This window comes from Nerophis ophidion, linkage group LG19, assembly GCF_033978795.1.
Source record: "Nerophis ophidion isolate RoL-2023_Sa linkage group LG19, RoL_Noph_v1.0, whole genome shotgun sequence".
Taxonomy (NCBI): domain Eukaryota; kingdom Metazoa; phylum Chordata; class Actinopteri; order Syngnathiformes; family Syngnathidae; genus Nerophis; species Nerophis ophidion.
This window is the reverse complement of record NC_084629.1, coordinates 26,617,714-26,636,547: the sequence shown is the minus strand read 5'-3', so window position 1 is coordinate 26,636,547 and position 18,834 is coordinate 26,617,714. Positions and strand designations below refer to the sequence as shown.

Here is an 18,834-nt window from a genome sequence, read left to right as displayed (position 1 = left end):
CTAAAATACCAGTTGCTATGTTAGCTAGCGATTGGCATGTTAATTGCCAGATATCAATTAGCACACTAGTTGTCAGCTTCTGATTAACATGCCAGTTGCTATTTTAGCTAGCGATTGGCACGTTAATTGCCAGCTGGCAATTAGCACGCTAGTTGTCAGCTTCTGATTAACATGCCAGTGGCAATGTCAGCTAGCGATTAGCACGTTAGTTGTAAGCTAGCTCGATAGCGCTACTTTTCAGCTTCTGACTAAATTGTCAGCTGCAATGTCAGCTACCAATTGGCACGTTAGTTGCAAGCTAGCGATTAGCGCTGTAGTTGTTGTCTACAGATTAACATGCCAACTGTCAGCTAGAGACTAGCACACTAGATGCCAGCTGGTGATTAAAGCGTTAGATGGCAGCCAGCGATTAGCGCGGCAGTTGTCAGCCACTGACTATCATTTTAGTTGCAATGTCAGCTAGCGATTGGCATGTTTGTAGCCAGCTAGCAATTAGCACACTAGTTGTCAGGTACTGACTAATATGCTGGTTGCAATGTTAGCTAGCGATTGGCACGTAAATTGCCACATAGCAATTAGCGCACAAGTTGTCAGCTTCTGATTAACGTGCCAGTGGCAATGGCCGCTAGCGATTAGCACATTAGTTGCCAGCTAGCAATTAGCGCGGTAGTTGTCAGCAACCGATTAACATGCCAATTGCCAGCAAGAGACTAGCACAATAGAATCCAACTGGTGATTAAAGCGTCAGCTGCCAGCCAGCGATTAGCGCACTAGTTGTCAGTTACTGACTTAACATTTCAGTTGCAATGTCAGATAGCGATTGGCATGTTAGTTGCCATCTAGCAATTAGCACACTAGTTGTCAGCTACTAACATGCCAGTTGCAATTTTAGCTAGCGATTGGCACGTTGTCAGCTAGCAATTAACGCGCTAGTTGTCAGCTTCTGATTTATGTGTCAGTGGCAATGTCCGCTAGCGATTAGCACATTATTTGTCAGCTAGCGATTAGCGCGGTAGTTGTCAGCAACCAATTAACATACCAATTGCTCGTTAGCGACTAGCACAATAGATGCCAGCTGGTGATTAGAGCAACTTCATTCAGTCCCAGCGGACACTTCCTAAAAAACACTTTGCAGCTTTATTGGTCACCTGTTGTTTTTTTTTCTTAAAATGACACACACATCGAGGGCCCAATGCATCAGTGCTTCTGTATTGTTTGACCCATCACTAATTTAAGGTAATATAGAGAAGTTTTTTTTATTTTACTCAGATAGATCAGGCTCTACTGGTGGAGGAATTTCCTCCTGCTTGCTTTCTTTATTAAATAGCAAAATGTTCAGACAGGATGTATCAAATCCCCCCATCGGCCATCAAAGTCCCTCTTGATAAAATACAGCCGACTTTATAAAGTCTGTCACAGTAGTCCGTAGTGAAAGTAAAAATGCGAGGGAGAGCTCTCGCCAAAAGTCCCGAGACAAGAGAGGGATAATTTCTCATGATACACCGTGAGTGGTGCAGGCCAAGATAAGAAAAATGCGGCTATCTTGAAAGAAAAAGTCAAATATACAACAATGTACATATTCTTGTAAACAAACATAATTTCAATAGATAATATTCCTGTTTACAAAATATCCTCGATATGCAAAATATACCTCCTCTACTCATCTTTAGCCTGTAAGAACCATCACATTATGTTGTTATTCACCATGATTGAAACTACACGTGATGTCAGCCATCTAAAACGTCCAGACATCCGTCGTGCTCCCTTGTCCCGTAAGTGTCGTCATTGGTCCATGGTTCTTCTACTGGCGTGTGCCGGGCGGCAGGGTGAGGTTGGCCATCAGCTCGTGGACAGACGCGAATATGGTGCAGTCACCTGGCAGGGAGGGAGGGTGGAACGTGAGCCAACGACAACAAAATCGCAATTAAAAAAAACATGATACATTAAACTGTTGTTTTTAAGAACCTAATACGAGAACCATAGTCAAAGATCCTCTATATGACAAGAGCGCTTTGCTGTATAACTCTGGTACAAAAATCAGGAGCCGGACAGGAGCGCTTTGCGAGTCAAAGATCCTCTATATGACAGAAGAGCTTTGCTGTTTTCAAGAACTTACTACAAGAACGCTAGTCAAATATCCTCCACATGACAGAAGCACTCTGCTGTTTAAAAATTTACTACAAGAGCGCCAGTCAAAGATCCTCTATATGACAGAAGCACTCTGCTGTTTGAAAATTTACTACAAGAGCGCTAGTCAAAGATCCTCTATATGACAGAAGCACTCTGCTGTTTAAAAATGTACTACAAGAGCGCCAGTCAAAGATCCCCTCTATATGACAGAAGCACTCCGCTGTTTAAAAACGTACAAGAGCGCTAGTCAAAGATCCTCCATATGACAGAAGCACTCTGCTGTTTAAAAACGTACTACAAGAGCGCTAGTCAAAGATCCCCTCTATATGACGGAAGCACTCTGCTGTTTAAAAACGTACAAGAGCGCTAGTCAAAGATCCTCTATATGACAGAAGCACTCTGCTGTTTAAAAACGAACTACAAGAGCGCTAGTCAAAGATCCTCTATATGACAGAAGCACTCTGCTGTTTAAAAACGTACTACAAGAGCGCTAGTCAAAGATCCCCTCTATATGACAGACGCACTACGCTGTTTAAAAACGTACAACAAGAGCGCTAGTCAAAGATCTTTTATATGACAGAAGCACTCTGCTGTTTAAAAACGCACTACAAGAGCGCTAGTCAAAGATCCTCTATATGACAGAAGCACTCGGCTGTTTAAAAACGTACTACAAGAGTGCTAGTCAAAGATCCTCTATTTGACAGAAGCCCTCTGCTGTTTAAAAACATACTACAAGAGCGCTAGTCAAAGATCCTCTATATGACAGAAGAACTCTGCTGTTTAAAAACGTACTACAAGAGTGCTAGTCAAAGATCCTCTATTTGACAGAAGCCCTCTGCTGTTTAAAAACGTACTACAAGAGCGCTAGTCAAATATCCTCTATATGACAAAAGCGCTTAGCTGTTTTTAAGAATCTACTACAAGAGCGCTAATCAAAGATCCTCTATATAACAGGAGTGCTCTGCTAATTTGAAGAACCTACTACAAGAACGCTAGTCAAAGATACTCTATATGACAGGAGCACTCTGCTGTATAACTCTGGTCAAAGATCATCTATATGACAGGAGCGCTCTGCTGTTTTTATGAACCTACTACAATAATGTTAGTCAAAGATCAGATCCTCTATGACAGGAGCGCTATGTTGTTTTTAAGAACCTACGACAAGAACACTAGTCATAGATCCTCTACGTGACAGGAGCGCGGTGCTGTTTTTAGGAATCTTTTGCAAAAATGCGAGCAAAAGATCTTTTACATAACATGAGCGCTTTGCTATTTTTAAGAACTGACTACCAGTACGCCAGTCAAAGATCCTCTATATGACAAGAGCGCTTTGCTGTATAACTCAGGTAAAAAGATCATCTATATAACAGGAGCTCTTTGCTGTTTTGAGGAATAGTTCACAAAATCGCGAGTCAAAGATACTCTATATGACAGAAGCGCTCTGCTGTTTTTAAGAACATACTAGAAGAGCGCTAGTCAAAGATCCTCTATATAACAGGAGCGCTCTGATCATTTTAAGAACATACGAGAGGGCTAGTCAAAGATCCTCTATATGACAGGAGCGCTCTGTTAATTTTAAGAACATACGAGAGGGCTAGTCAAAGATCGTCTATATGACAGGAGCGCTCTGCTAATTTTAAGAACATCTTACAAGAACGCTTGTCAAAGATCCTCTACATCAGTGGTCCCCAACCACCGGGCCGTGGCCCGATTGGTACCGGGCCGCAGAAGAATTTTTTACAAATTTTTATTAAAAAAAAAAAAAAAAAAAAAAAAAAAAAAAAAGTTTGTATTTTTATTAAATCAACATAAAAAACACAATATACACTTACAATTAGTGCACCAACCAAAAAAAGCTCCCTTATTCATGACAAAAACGTCCCTTTGTCTTGCCTGTCAGAATTGCTATAGCGACATCCAGTGGACACATTGAGAGCAGCAGTTTCTTTCACTTAACAATGGAGCTCATTTACACAAACTCATCGCGTTGGCCTGATTAAACCTGTTTGCTGGCTGCATGTTTGACATCCCTGGTCTAGACCAACCCACTCACCCGGTCTGGTGGGGTGCAGCTCGTTGAACCTCTTCAGGATGTTGGACACCATGAGCGCCGCCGCGCCAGAGGAGCTGGGCTGCCTGGGGATGTCGGCCTGCTGGGTGAAGCCCGACGCCATGTCGTACACGATGGGCACGATGATGCTCACGGGCTCCTGTGGCACCGGGACGCGCTGGGTCAGCTGCAGCTGTGGGAGGGGACCCGAAAGGTACAATGTGAGGCGCTTTCAAAGATCGCAGGTGCTAGGTGGTGTCGGACACTTACAAAGAACAGCATCTTGGACTTGAGCACCACGGCGATGGTTCCGGGGGGTGCGATGGGGGGAGCGCTGGGAGGGATGGTGAGGCAGAACTGGACATTCCACTTCAGCTGCGCAGCCTGGTCTGGGAACTGCAGGAAATGGGAAAACCTCTTCAGTACACATTTATCAGAGATGTCAGATAATGGCTTTTTTGCACATATCCCATATTCTGACATTGTCCAACTCTTAATTACCGATTCCGATATCAACCGATACCGATATATACAGTCGTGGATTTAACACATTATTATGCCTAATTTTGTTGTGATGCCCCGCTGGATGCATTAAACCAGTGGTTCTCAACCTTTTTTCAGTGATGTACCCCCTGTGAACATTTTTTTAATTCAAGTACCCCCTAATCAGAGCAAAGCATATTTGGTTGAAAACATAGAGATAAAGAAGTAAAATACAGCACTATGTCATCAGTTTCTGATTTATTAAATTGTATAACAGTGCAAAATATTGCTCATTTGAGGTGGTCTTTCTTGAACCACTTGTAAAAAATAAAATATATATATAAAAATAACTAAAAACTTGTTGAAAAATAAACAAGTGATTCAATTATAAATCAAGATTTCTACACATAGAAGTAATCATCAACTTAAAGTGCCCCCTTTGGGGATTGTAATAGAGATCCATCTGGATTCATCATTTCATTCTAAACATTTCGTCACAAAAAAAAAGAAATCTTGAACATCAATATTTATGGAACATGTCCACAAAAAAATCTAGCTGTCAACACTGAATATTGCATTGTTGCATTTCTTATCACAGTTTATGAACTTACATTCATATTTTGTTGAAGTATTATTCAATAAATATATTTATAAAGGATTTTTGAATTGCTGCTATTTTTAGACTATTTTTAAAAAATCTCACGTACCCCTTGGCATACCTTCAAGTACCCCTAGGGGTACGCGTAAACCCCATTTGAGAACCACTGCATTAAACAATGTAACAAGGTTTTCCAAAATAAATAAACCCAAGTTATGGACAAATTCCCCAAATTCCCAGATTTCCCAGACTTCCAGGTTTTCCGGGACATTTTTCCCCATTCAAAAAGAAATTGGCCATTTTTCAACCTTCCACCATTTCCACTTTCTCAACCGCTTCAAACCGTTCCACCTTCAACATATTCCAAAAGTTCAAAACAATTCCAAGAATTCCTGTTTTTACTAAGTCCTACTTCCACCCGTTTTTTGGGCAATTACTCCTCCCACATTTTTCAACCCTCTTCATCCGTTCCACCGTCAAAACATTACTCTTATTTAGTTAGGACAAAAAAAAACAAAGTTTTTTTTTTAACTGGAAAAATTCTTGGTTTTCCAGAAATTCCATTTCTCAATTCAACATGTTACTACTTCAACATTTCTCGACCGATTTTAAAAATTCCAACACCAACCATTTTAACTCATTCAGACCATTCAAGTTTTTTTTTTTACCATTTTAACAAAAATTCCAGATTTTACCAAAATTCTCAAATTTGGGGGAAATTCCCATTGAAATCAATGGGACATTCGTCAAAGTTCTACAACTCCTATATTTGTCATCTGATTCAAACTGTTCCAACTTCAAAATATTCAGCCTGTTTGGGAAATGTGTGCTCTACTTCAACAATTTTAATAAAATTCCAAGATTTCAGTTCAACTTCAGTATTGAAGCATTCACACGTAATTCCTTCAGGAATTGCCTCATTTAGTTAGTCTATAAAATTGTTATAACTATACCTCTGTATAACATTATACATTTTGTAACATTAACGGAAACAACACACCAGTCTTTCGTCTCCCACTGTGGTTACAAATAAAGCATGTTCCCCGACACGCAGCCCTTCCGGCATCGCATCACATCACGTCCACGCAAGGGGGTCCACCCCACTATTTGAGAAGGACAATGGGGCGTTACAAGGGGTGAGTGACAAAACTATATAAATATATATCGCAATAGAACCGTAGTCTATATAAAAAAAAAAATGAGATCGATAAAACATTTGATTTTTTTTTCTTCTTCCTGGTCGGAAGAAACCGGAAGTTACGAGGCTAGATTGGTTGCATGAACAAATCAGATTTAGAATCAGGTTTATTTGGCCAAGTACACTTGCATATACAAACCCCGTTTCCATATGAGTTGGGAAATTGTGTTAGATACAAATATAAACGGAATTCAATGATTTGCATATAATTTTCAATCCATATTCAGTTGAGTATGAGTATGCAAATTATCATTAACTTTAGAATTTGATGCCAGCGACACGTGACAAAAAAGTTGGGAAAGGTGGCAATAAATACTAATTAAGTTGAGGAATGCTCATCAAACACTTATTTGGAAATCCCCACAGGTGTCCAGGCTAATTGGGAACAGTTGGGTGCGATGATTGGGAATAAAAGCAGCTTCCATAAAATGCTAAGTAATTCACAAACAAGGATGGGGCAAGGGTCACCAATTTGTAAGCAAATTGTCCAACAGTTTTAGAACAACATTTCTCAACGAGCTATTGCAAGGAATTTAGGGATTTTACCATTTACGGTCCGTAAAATCATCAAAAGGTTCAGAGAATCTGGAGAAATCACTGCACGTAAGCAATGATATTACGGACCTTTGATCCCTCAGACAGTACTGCATCAAAAACAGACATCAGTGTGTAAAGGATATCACCACATGGGCTCAGGAAAACTTCATAAAACCACTATCAGTGACTACAGTTGGTCGCTCCATCTCTAAGTGCAAGTTAAAACTCTACTATGCATAACGAAAGCCATTCATCAACAACACCAAGGAACGCCGCCGGCTTTGCTGGGCCAGAGCTCATCTAAGATGGACTGATGCAAAGTGGAAAAGTGTTCTTTGGTCTGACGAGTCCACATTTCAAATTATATTTGGAAACTGTGGACGTGGTGTCCTCCGAAATAAAGAGGAAAATAACCACCCGGATTGTTATAGGCGCAAAGTTCAAAAGCCAGCATGTGTGATGGTATGGTGGTGTATTAGTGCCCAAGGCATGGGTAACTTACACATCTGTGAAGGCACCATTAATGCTGAATGGTCCATACAGGTTTTGCAGCAACATATGTTGTCTTCCAAGCAACGTTATCATGGACGCCCCTGCTTATTTCAGCAAAACAATGCCAAGCCCCATGTTACAACAGCGTGGCTTCGTAGTGAAAGAGTGCGGGTACTTTTCTGGCCCGCCTGCAGTGCAGACATGTCTCACATCGAAAATGTGTGGCACATTATGAAGCGGAAAATACGACAACAAGACCCCGGACTGTTGAACAACTTAAGCTGTACATCAAGCAAGAATGGTAAAGAGTTCCACTTTCAAAGCTTCAACAATTAGTTTCCTCAGTTCCCAAACGTTTATTGAGTGTTGTTAAAAGAAAATGTGATGTAACACAGTGGTGAACATGCCCTTTCCCAATTACTTTGGCAAGTGTTGCCGCCATAAAATTTTAAGGTAATTATTATTTGAAAAAAAAAAAAAGTTTGAGTTTGAACATCAAATATCTTGTCTTTGTAGTGCATTCAATTGACTAATGGGTTGAAAAGGATTTGCAAATCATTGTATTCCGTTTACATTTACATCTAACACAATTTCCCAACTCATATGGAAACGGGGTTTGTACAAGGAATTTGTCTTCGGCAGTTGTTAGCTCTCTAAACATACAATAAATAGGCAAGTATTCATTCACTGAGCAAGCAAGTAATCCACATACATGCATACTTTACAGCCAGACATATACTAGTCACCTATCAACATTATTTACAAGTACGACTTTACAAGATTTAGTGCAAAGTACAAATATATACATAACGGAAATATATAGTGACAAAAAAATTTAAGGAAAGAGTAGTGCAAAAAAAGACAGTTCCAGGGTCTGTAATGTGCAATAAGCTTGTGATGTGCAATAAGTCTGTAATATGCAGGATGCATGAATATAAAGTCATTAGTGTCAGTAAAGTCAGGCTGTGCTTGGGAACAGCTAAGATTGTGCTGTACGCCTTATCTACTGTTCAGGAAAGTAATGGCAGTGGGAAAGAGGCTGTTATTGTGTCTAGTAGTTTTAGTGTGCAGGGATCTGTATCTTCTGCCTGAGGGGAGGAGGTTGAAGACAAGTGAATGCGGGGTGTGTGGGGTCTTTGGTGATGTTCTCTGCCCTCTTCCCGGTCCTGCTGAAGTACAAGTCCTGTAGGATGATCTTTTCCGCTGATCTGATTGTGCGCTGTAGTCTGCATCTATCCTTTGTTGTGGTTGCCCCAAACCAGACAGTAATGGATGAGCAGAAAATGGATTCAACTGTAGCAGTGTAGAATATGACTAACAGCACTTTTGGTAAGCCATATTTGCTAAGTTGCCGGAGGAAGTACATCCCCTGCTGAGCCTTTTTGAGGACGGTGCTGGTGTTTGTTTCCCACCTCAAATCCTGAGAGATGATGCTTCCCAAGAACTTGAAAGAGTTCACCATTGACACAAGTTCACAGTCTTTAGTGTTCAGCTTAGGGTTGTGCTGACTACACTAAAGCACCAGCCTCTCAACCTCCTGCCGATATGCAGACTCGTCACCATTTTGAATGAGCCCAATGACAGTGGTGTCATCTACAAATTTCAACAGTTTGACAGCTGGATTCTTGGGGGTGCAGTCATTTATGTATAAGAAGAGCAGTGGAGAAAGGATGCACCCCTATGACGCTGAAGTGTTGATTGACATTGTTCCAGATGGGATGTCTCTCAACCGCACATGCTGGCTCCTGTTTGTCAGGAAGCTGGAGATCCACTGAGTAGCAAGAGCACAGCGAGGTGGGAGAGTTTGACGGTAAGGATTTCAAGTATGATGGCGTTGAATGTGGAGCTGAAGTCAACAAACAGTTCCCTGGCATAGGTGCCTGGTTGGTCAAGATGTTGCAGGATAAAGCGCAGTCCCATGTTAACTGCATCATCCACTGACCTGTTTGTAAACTCCAGGGGGTCAAACTGGTGACCTATGGTGCTTTTAAGACGGGACAGCACTAACCGTTCAAAGGACTTCATGACGATTGAAGTCAAGGCCACAGATCTGTAGTCGTTAAGTTCAGTGATGGAGGATTTCTTATGGACTCGAATGATGGTGGAGTTTTTGAAGCACAAAAGGACTTCGCACAGCTCCAGTGAATATCTGTGAAGACAGGTGCTCGTTGGACAGCACAGGTCTTAAGATAGGAAGGTGTAACTGTCAGGTCCTGCTGCCTATCGGATGTTCTGTCTCTGAAAGAGGCGGCGAACATTTTCCTCATGTATGATTAGTGTGGATTGTGTGTCGGGTGGGGGAGGTGTAGAAATGTGAGTAGAGGTGATTGCAATTGGACTGGAGTGGGGGAGGGGTGTAGATGGTCCTTTATCAAAACGACAATAGAAGCTATTCAGCTCCTCAGCAAGGCCATCATTAGCATCAACATTGGGTGATGGTCTCTTGTAGGTGGTAATTTCTTGAAGACTTTTCCACAACGAAAAAACGATTTGTTGGCTGAAAACTGGACTTTCAGCTTCTCAGATAATTTCTTTTTTGCAGCTCTGATATCCATATTCAAAGTGTGCCTGAGTGTTTTGAACAGAGACCTGTCTCCCGCTCTGTATGCCTCCTCCTTTGCCTGATGCAGCTGGCTCAGTTTTGCTGTGAACCATGGTTTGTTGTTGTTGTTGATGCGAAAAGTCTTTGTTGGCACACATACTTCCTCACAGAAACTAATGTAAGATGTCACAGTGTCCGAGAGCTTGTAAAAGTCACTTGTGGCATCCTCAAACACGCTCCAGTCTGTACAGTCAAAGCAGTCCTGTAACTCTTCCTCCGCCTCATTTGTCCATTTCTTTACTGTTCCAAATACAGGCTTTGCAGATTAAAATTTTTGTTTGTAAGTTGGGATGATATGTATCAAATTGTGATCAGAGCAGCTAAGAGCCGGTATACCCCAGAGTCGTATGCCCCTTTAAGAGCCGTGTAGCAGTGATCTCGTGTGTTATTGTCTCTGGTGGGACATTTAGGCCCTTCTACATTAAGCCTGATAATTCCATAAACAAATAATTATTAAGCCACACTAACCCATCGTTTAAGGTTACCCTCTTTGGATATTTTTTTACACGGATAAGTGTGCCATCTGTTTCTTGAATTTGTTTACATTGACTGATTGTTTTCCATGCGTGTATTGACATTTCATTTACTTTATGCCTTGATAACTGAAGGTATAATAATCAGAGGAAGGTTACATTTGAAATGAAAGTGTTTACATTAAATGTATTTTAATCTTGGTCCTTATTTTTAATAGGTCACAAAAAAATATCAATAATTATCGAAATCGACCGATATTAAACACTTAAATCGTGATACAGTTTTTAGCCATATGGCCAAACCCTAGCATGATGTATCTAGTTATATTTATGGTGTTATCTTATTCATAATATAAGACAAATGGGAAATGACATAAATGAAGCACATTTTGTTGCAACTTAATATTAACTGTGGTCAATTTATACTTACATGTGAATGTTAGTTATGAATGTCTACTTTAAGTTTATTTCTATTTAAAAATTAAATATACAAATCAATTAGATAAAATATTTGTTAAGTAAAAAAAAAAGTAATCATATATAGATATATATATATATACAGACACACACACACACACACACACACACACACACACACACACACACACACACACACACACACACACACACACACACACACACACACACACACACACACACACACACACACACACACAATCATTTTGTTTATACATATAATTACATAAATAAATAAAATGATGGTGACGGTTTGACCCCGGAATTGATTATTTCTATTTGCATTACTTTAAACTGGGAAAAGTCTTAACCTCAAGGTTTTGGGCTTTATGTCTGCAATTGTGGCAATAATTAATACTGTTGAAAAACTGTTTTAAAAAAAAAAACCTCAAAAATGTATAGTAAATATGCATTAACAACAACTAACCAGTTCCAGCTTCATGATGCGCACACAGTCTCTGAGGATATGCGTGGGTGCTCCGAGCAGCTTTGTGAAGGCATTCAATGTGTTGTATTTAAAGGGGGGGCCAGCAACCTTGAAAAGAAAACAAGAAAAAAAAGACCAATTAAAAAAAAACACATTTCTTTATATATGTTGGGTGAGCTGCAGTTTTACTCTCATCATGTGAAACTCTTTCAGTGAACCTTGTGAGGTACTAACCCGTGTCTCAAAGAACTTTTCGAGCACCTGAAGCTCGTCCTGTGACCACGGGCCCGCATTTTCCGGTGTCACTTTGAGCTGCAGAGTCTGGTAGTTCTTTGGGTTGAGAGCCACGCGACACTTGAGCACGTCCGTTTTGAACATGATAACCCCAGGCTCGTTGGAGTTCACGATGGAAAGCTGCACGGAAGGAGAGATGTGAGTAGAACAAAATACTGCAGATCTTGCTTTTTCCTTCTTCTCTTCTTACGTTGGCTTCCTGCTGAATGATCCTCTGCAGGTGCCGCCTCATGATGACCGAACCCAAGAAGCGCTCCAGCGGCGAGCAGAGGTAGCTTCCCGCCAGGCCTGGCACCAGACAGGGGGTGGGCGAGGGCAGCAGGAGCACATGCAGGGCATTGTGGGTGAGGATAGTGGGGATGGAGGCAGCCCAGGGGCGCTGAGGTAGCTTGCGGGGTGGAGGCATACTGGTGGGCATGACTTGGGAGACTGAATAGAAGAACAGAAATGGACATGACTTCAGTCATTCATAAGAACCTCAGTACAGACTAAAATCTTAAAAGGCATCTCGAAGATATCTGCAGACTGTCAAAGCAACAGGTGGCGCCATATCTCTAATTGCATCTGCACTGCAACCATATAATTTCCCCATTGTGGGATTAATGGTCTATCCCAGTGGTTCTCAAACCCTAAAAAAACACTTGGCTCTCCAAGTACAATAATAATGGCCAACATTAAAATACAGTCACCTAGTAGGCCTAGGACGGTATTCATTAAAAACAAGTTTTGTTTAACAAGTATTTTACAAAACCAAAACTAGTGAAGTTGGCATGTTGTGTACTTCATAAATAAAAACAATACAATGATTTGCAAATCATTTTTAACTTCTGATCAATTAAATAGACTGGAAAAGACAAGATATGTTCGAACTGAGAAATGTAATTTTTTTTGCAAATACTCATTAACTTAAGATTTAATGGCAGCAACACATTGCAAAAAGTTGCCACAGGGGCATTTTTACCACTGTGTTACATGGCCTTTCCTTTTAACAACACGTTTGGGAACTGAGGAGACCAAGTTTTGAAGCTTTTCAGGTGGAATTATTTCCCATTCTTGCTTGATGTACAGTACGTGAGTACGGACTGTTGTAAAATGGTATTTTAGGCTTCGTAATGGGCCACATATTTTTAATAGGAGACAGGTATGGACTACAGGCAGGCCAGTCTAGTACCTGCAATCTTTTACTATGAAGCCACGCTGTTGTAACTCGTGGCTTGACATTTTCTTGCTGAAATAAGCAGGGGCGTCCATGAAAAAGACTTAGCTTGGATGTTGCTCCAAAACCTATATGTACCTTTTAGCATTAATGGTGCCCTCACAGATGTGTAAGTTACCCATGCTTTGGGCACTAATACACCATCATACTAGTGTTGTCCCGATACCAATATTTTGGAACCGGTACCTAAATTATTTCGATACTTTTGTAAATAAAGGGGACCACAAAAAACTGCATTATTGGCTTTATTTTAACAAAAATCTTAGGGTACATTAAACATATGTTTATCATTGTAAGTTTGTCCTTAAATAAAATGGTGAACATACAAAAGAAATTGTCTTTTAGTAGTAAGTAAACAAACAAAAGCTCCTAATTAGTTTGCTGACGTATGCAGTAACATATTGTGTCATTTATCATTCTATTATTTTGTCAACATTATAAAGGACAAGTGGTAGAAAATGAATTATAAATCTACTTGTTCATTTCGTGTTAATATCTGCTTATTTTCTCTTTTAACATGTTCTACCTACACTTCTGTTAAAATGTAATAATCACTTACTCTTCTGTTGTTTGATAATTTACATTAGTTTTGGATAATAACCACAAATTTGGGTGTCAATCCGATACCAAGTCATTACAGGATCATACAATGGTCATATTCTAAGTCGTCCTCATTTGTCCAGCGACATATTTTCTGAGTTTATAAACATATTATACATTTTTTTTAAACGAAAGATGATGTTGTAATTGGTGGGGGGGAGACTACTTTTCAGAGGCGGTATAGTACCGAAAATTATTCATTAGTATCGGGGTACTATACTAATATCGGTATACCGTATAACAGTGCCTCATACCATCACAGATACTGTTTTTTAAACTTTGCGCCTATAACAATCCCGATGGTTATTTTCCTCTTTGGTCAGGAGGACACAACGTTCACAGTTTCCAAAAACTACTTTAAATGTGGACTCGTCAGACCACAGGACACTTTTCCACTTTGCATCAGTCCGTATTAGATGAGCTCGAGCCCAGTAAAGCCGGCGGCGTTTCTGGGTGTTGTTGATAAATGGCTTTGCATAGTAGTACAGTTTTAACTTGCACTTACAGATGTAGCGATAGACTGCAGTTACTGATAGTGGTTTTCTGAAGTGTTCCTGAGCCCATGTGAGCCCCTTTACACACTGATGTCGCTTTTTAAAGCCGTTCCGCCTGAGGGATCGAAGGTCCGTAATATCATCGCTTACGTTCAGTGATTTCTCCAGATTCTCTGTATCTATTGATATTACAGACCGTAGATGGTGAAATCACTAAATTCCTTGCAATAGCTCGTTGAGAAATGTTGTTCTTAAACTGTTTGACGATTTGTTCACACATTTGTGCACAAAGTGGTGACCCTCGCCGCATCCTTGTTTGTGAATGACTAAGCACTTCATCGAAACTGTTTTTTTACTTAATCATGGCACCCACCTGTTCGCAACTAGCTTGTTCACCTGTGGGATGTTCCAAATAAGTGTTTGATGAGCATTCCTCAAATTTGCACTTGTGCCAGCTTTTTTGAAACATGTTGAAGGCATTGAATTCCAAATGAGCTAATATTTGCTAAAAAAAATATTTTTCCAGTTCGAACATTAAGTATCTTGTATTCGCCGTCTATTCAATTGAATATTAGTTGAAAAGGATTTGCAAATCATTGTATTCTGTTTTTATTTACGATTTACACAACGTGCCAACTTCACTGGTTTTGGCGTTTGTAAATAGGGCTGGGAATCTTTGGGCGCCACACGATTCGATTCGATTCTTGGGGGTAATAATTCGATTCAAAATCAATACTTTACTAACATTGGGTGCCAGTTCTATGATTAACTACATTTCTCCATAATATAGATAAACAGATATGATACATTTCAGAAATAATAAATAATAGATAATAGATTTGATTTGCAAAACACTTTTCATCTAAATAAATCCTAAAGTGTGAAAGTACAAATATATATACCGGTATATACGTATATATATATTTATTTCAGTTACTTAAAAATATAAAAATTAAATATTAATAAATAAATACATGAAAAAACAAAAAAATCCAAAGATATCAGTGTGTGTATACTTTTTGAGCAACATCAACAATATCGCGATTATAATAACGGTGATCATTTGATCACAATAACCATGATAAGAATCTTTAATATTGTTACATAACTAACACTTAGTCATCACTCCAGCAGCACTGAGAGCGGACTCAGCCAAACTGCTTCTAGGTAATGTTGCAATTTTCAATGCTAACAGAGGAATGGATTCAGTAATAATGTAACAATAAAACAACATATAACATTTGGAGATATCATAGTCAGCTCATTTTTATATTTTGAAATGTTAAAAAATTGATTTCATTATTAAAACACAATATTTATTAACACATACAAATGTAACGAAAATTGGTACCATTGAGTACCAGTATCAATTCCCAAGTACAAGGTATTGGTACCGTAATGGTTCAAATATCAAAGATACACATCCCTCGTCGTAATAGTGGTAAAGACAAAACTGCTCAGTCGGCGTTAAAAACGCTTGTGCGTTCATTGTATACAACAGTACGACAAGTCTAAAACGCCTGAGTTTCACAATAGAAACACGTTAAAGAGATAAAGCTGCTGGATGCAGTCTACTTCAAATGCATCAACTGTCATTCCCATTGAGTTGACAAAAAAGAGGTTTCCAATATTTTTGCTCAGGCCCTAATTACCGTATTTTGCGGAACATAGGGCATACCGGATTATAAGGCACACTGACAATGAATAGTCTATTTTCAATCTTTTTTCATACAAAATGCACACCGGATTATAGGGCGCATTAAAGGAGTCATAGTATTATTATTTTTTTCTAAATGGAAAACACTTTCTTGTGGTCTACATAACATGTAATGGTGTTTTTTTGGTCAAAATGTTGCATGGATGATGTTTTACAGATCAACTTCAAGCCGCTTTCTGACAGTCACTTCCTGATGTGCCGTTTTGTGGGCGGTCTTATTACCGTGGCTCACCTTCGACAGAGTCTTCTCCCCGTTATCTTTGTTGTTGCGGTGTAGCGTGCAAGGCCGGGAGTGGCAGAAGTGTCAAAAGATCGAGCCAACTCTTTTGATGACATTCAGACTTTACTTCAATCAATAACGGAGCAGCATCTCCTCATCCGTTGGAAATGTGTCCCATGAAAAACCGTCCGACCGGAACTCTCTAACAACTAAAGTTCCTTGGGTGAATAATGTAAACTCACTAAGCCGGTATGTTTTAGCGCTTTCATGGCGAGTTTACTGACACAAAAGTAAGAACTTTACACTACTTTATATTACAAATATAAAGGGGCGGTATAGCTCAGTTGATAAGAGTGGCCGTGCCAGCAACTTGAGGGTTCAAGTTCGATCCCTGCTTCCCCCATCCTAGTCACTGCAGTTGTGTCCTTGGGCAAGACACTTTATCCATCTGCTACCAGTGCCACCCACACTGATTTAAATGTAACTTAGATGTCGGGTTTCCCTATGTAAAAGCGCTTTGATTCAATAGAGAAAAGTGTTACATAAATATAATTAATTTCACTAATTCACTTAACTTCACAAATGGCAACAGCAAAGAATGACTGTCCCATAACAAGAAGATAGAGAAAAAGAAGAAGCTTACAGTGTCGACACAAACTACAAAGGTGGACGCGCGCAATTTTTCAGGATTAATGCAGATCCCAATTACAGATCAGCAGGTATCAGAAGGTAAGAAATGTTTCTTTTGCATAATAATGTGAAAAAAAACACCAGATAATGTCTTACCTTATTCACACACCATAATAGTGCTCCTACGTTGAAGCACAGTACAATCCATTAAGCGGTGGGGCTTCATAGCTTACCAAAGTCGTAATAACACATTTTGATAGATTTTTGAGCGACGTATGTAATGTTCTATATTTTCAATGGAACATATAATATGTTGGTGTTGTTTACTTGAGTCATATTGCAGTCTGCACGTATCTCTTATGTTTGAGTACCATCATATTGCAGTCTACACATAGCTCTTAAGTATGACTGCCATCTACTGGTCACACTTACCATTACACCATGTACCAAATAAAATTGCTTCGAAATCGGTAAGCAAAACCAGAATTATTCCGTTAAACCGCGTACTGTCGAGTTTTGACCCAAAAAAAAAAAAAGATTTTAGGTGCGCCTTATAGTCCGTAAAATACGGTAGATTAATTAATTTGCTTTTGTGAACCACAAAAACAGTGACTGTAAGAGATGTCAAGTTTGATTGAACATATAAGTGATTGTGTTTTGAGACATAGAATGACATATGACGTTTGCTTTTGTGAGAAAAGCACTTACTCGGTCCAGCACGAGGAGAGTGAGGGTCAGGAATTGGCGAGTGCAACGAAGGGTTACCAGGGGACATGCCGTGGATCCTCGCCCCAGGAGAAGGACCTGAGACCTGGGGAGAGCCTGGCCACTGGCCCCTGTGGCTGGGAGACACCATGGCATAGGGAGAGCTGGGGTCCAGAGCACCTGGTCAGGAGGGAGAGGGTCAAGCTATCAGACAGACAAAAAAATAAAAGAACACGGAAGAAATACACTAATATAAACCCGAACGCCACATTTATGCGCGACCGAAGCGAGAGCCCGGATAGGGAAGTTTAGGCTTTGTCGAGGCCTTGCCAAGCGGACCAGAACCGCGCCCGTCTTACCGTGGGGGCTGGCAAAGCTGGTCTGACCCATGGCTATGCCCAGAGAAGATGGAGACGGGGTAGGGCCGAAAGGAGAGGGTGCCCTCAGCGCTCCGCTAGGGGAGCCAGAGGCATGGATGTTCCCTGCACATACACACACCACATCTTGTCAAGACTGAGCAGGAACACACACACATACACACACACACACTCTCACGCTGCACATGTGCACATGCTAAAGCTGGGCAGCAGGACTGGTGGGCTGATATATAGCGCAACAGAAAAAGGGGGTGGGACAAAACAAATCAAAAATAAGACGCATGGTTGCTCTTCTTAAGTGAAATGGGCACAATTTTCCTCAAGGAGGTCAGCATTGCGACGACGATACACGGCCGGCCGACGAAGCTTGCATGAAATCAAATAGCAGATGAAATTATCCGCTCGCTTACAGCAAAATGTTAATGAATACCTGGCGATTGCGTGGGCATCATGGACGGCGAGGGCGTGATATTGGCGTGGTAATTCGGCGGCGGCGAGGTGAGGGGCGGGTAGACGCCTCCGCCGGCGGCTCTCAAGGTCTGCGGCTGGGCCTGCAGCTGGTTCATGAGCGTGTCCATCACGTCCACGCCCACCGGTGACGGTGGATTGTCGTCTTCGTTGACCGAGCGCCTGCGGGCGTCCTGGTTGCTGTCCACAAACATGTTCAGGAAGGTCTAGAAAAGGGGGCGGGGTAAGAAAGGTGCTCAATAGAAGAGAACCACTAAAAGAGATTATGCTGATAACATTGTCAGATTTTGTCTTGCACAAAAGTGCTACTGAATTTGACATAAACAGCAAGAGAGATATGCATATACAAACCCCGTTTCCATATGAGTTGGGAAAATGTGTTAGATGTAAATATAAACGGAATACAATGATTTACAAATCATTTTCAACCCATATTCAGTTGAATACACTACAAAGACAAGATATTTGATGTTCAAACTCATAAACTATTTTTTTTTGCAAATAATAATTAACTTTGAATTTTATGGCTGCAACACGTGCCAAAGTAGTTGGGAAAGGGCATGTTCACCACTGTGTTACATCACCCTTTCGTTTAACAACGCTCAATAAGCCTTTGGGAATTGAGGAAACAAATTGTTGAAGCTTT

The 18,834-nt window shown here is 40.4% G+C and overlaps 1 protein-coding gene across 3 annotated transcripts in view; it reads right to left on the bottom strand.

Annotated features, from left to right (window-relative positions):
- Positions 1-1,285: 1,285 nt before the first annotated feature.
- The window catches only part of med14 (mediator complex subunit 14), a 60,977-nt gene continuing 43,428 nt past the window's right edge, over positions 1,286-18,834 (bottom strand). For 2 of the 3 annotated variants that reach the window (XM_061879693.1, XM_061879691.1), the window contains exons 21-29: positions 18,151-18,394; positions 17,703-17,825; positions 17,347-17,523; positions 11,952-12,190; positions 11,702-11,881; positions 11,468-11,575; positions 4,451-4,576; positions 4,184-4,373; positions 1,286-1,875 (exon numbers count right to left, since the gene is read on the bottom strand). In XM_061879693.1, coding sequence (XP_061735677.1) covers positions 1,802-1,875; positions 4,184-4,373; positions 4,451-4,576; positions 11,468-11,575; positions 11,702-11,881; positions 11,952-12,190; positions 17,347-17,523; positions 17,703-17,825; positions 18,151-18,394 — 1,461 coding nt within the window. In that variant the 3' untranslated portion in view covers positions 1,286-1,801. The remainder of the gene's footprint in view (positions 1,876-4,183; positions 4,374-4,450; positions 4,577-11,467; positions 11,576-11,701; positions 11,882-11,951; positions 12,191-17,346; positions 17,524-17,702; positions 17,826-18,150; positions 18,395-18,834) is intronic. The other variant, XM_061879692.1, reaches the window with a different exon arrangement.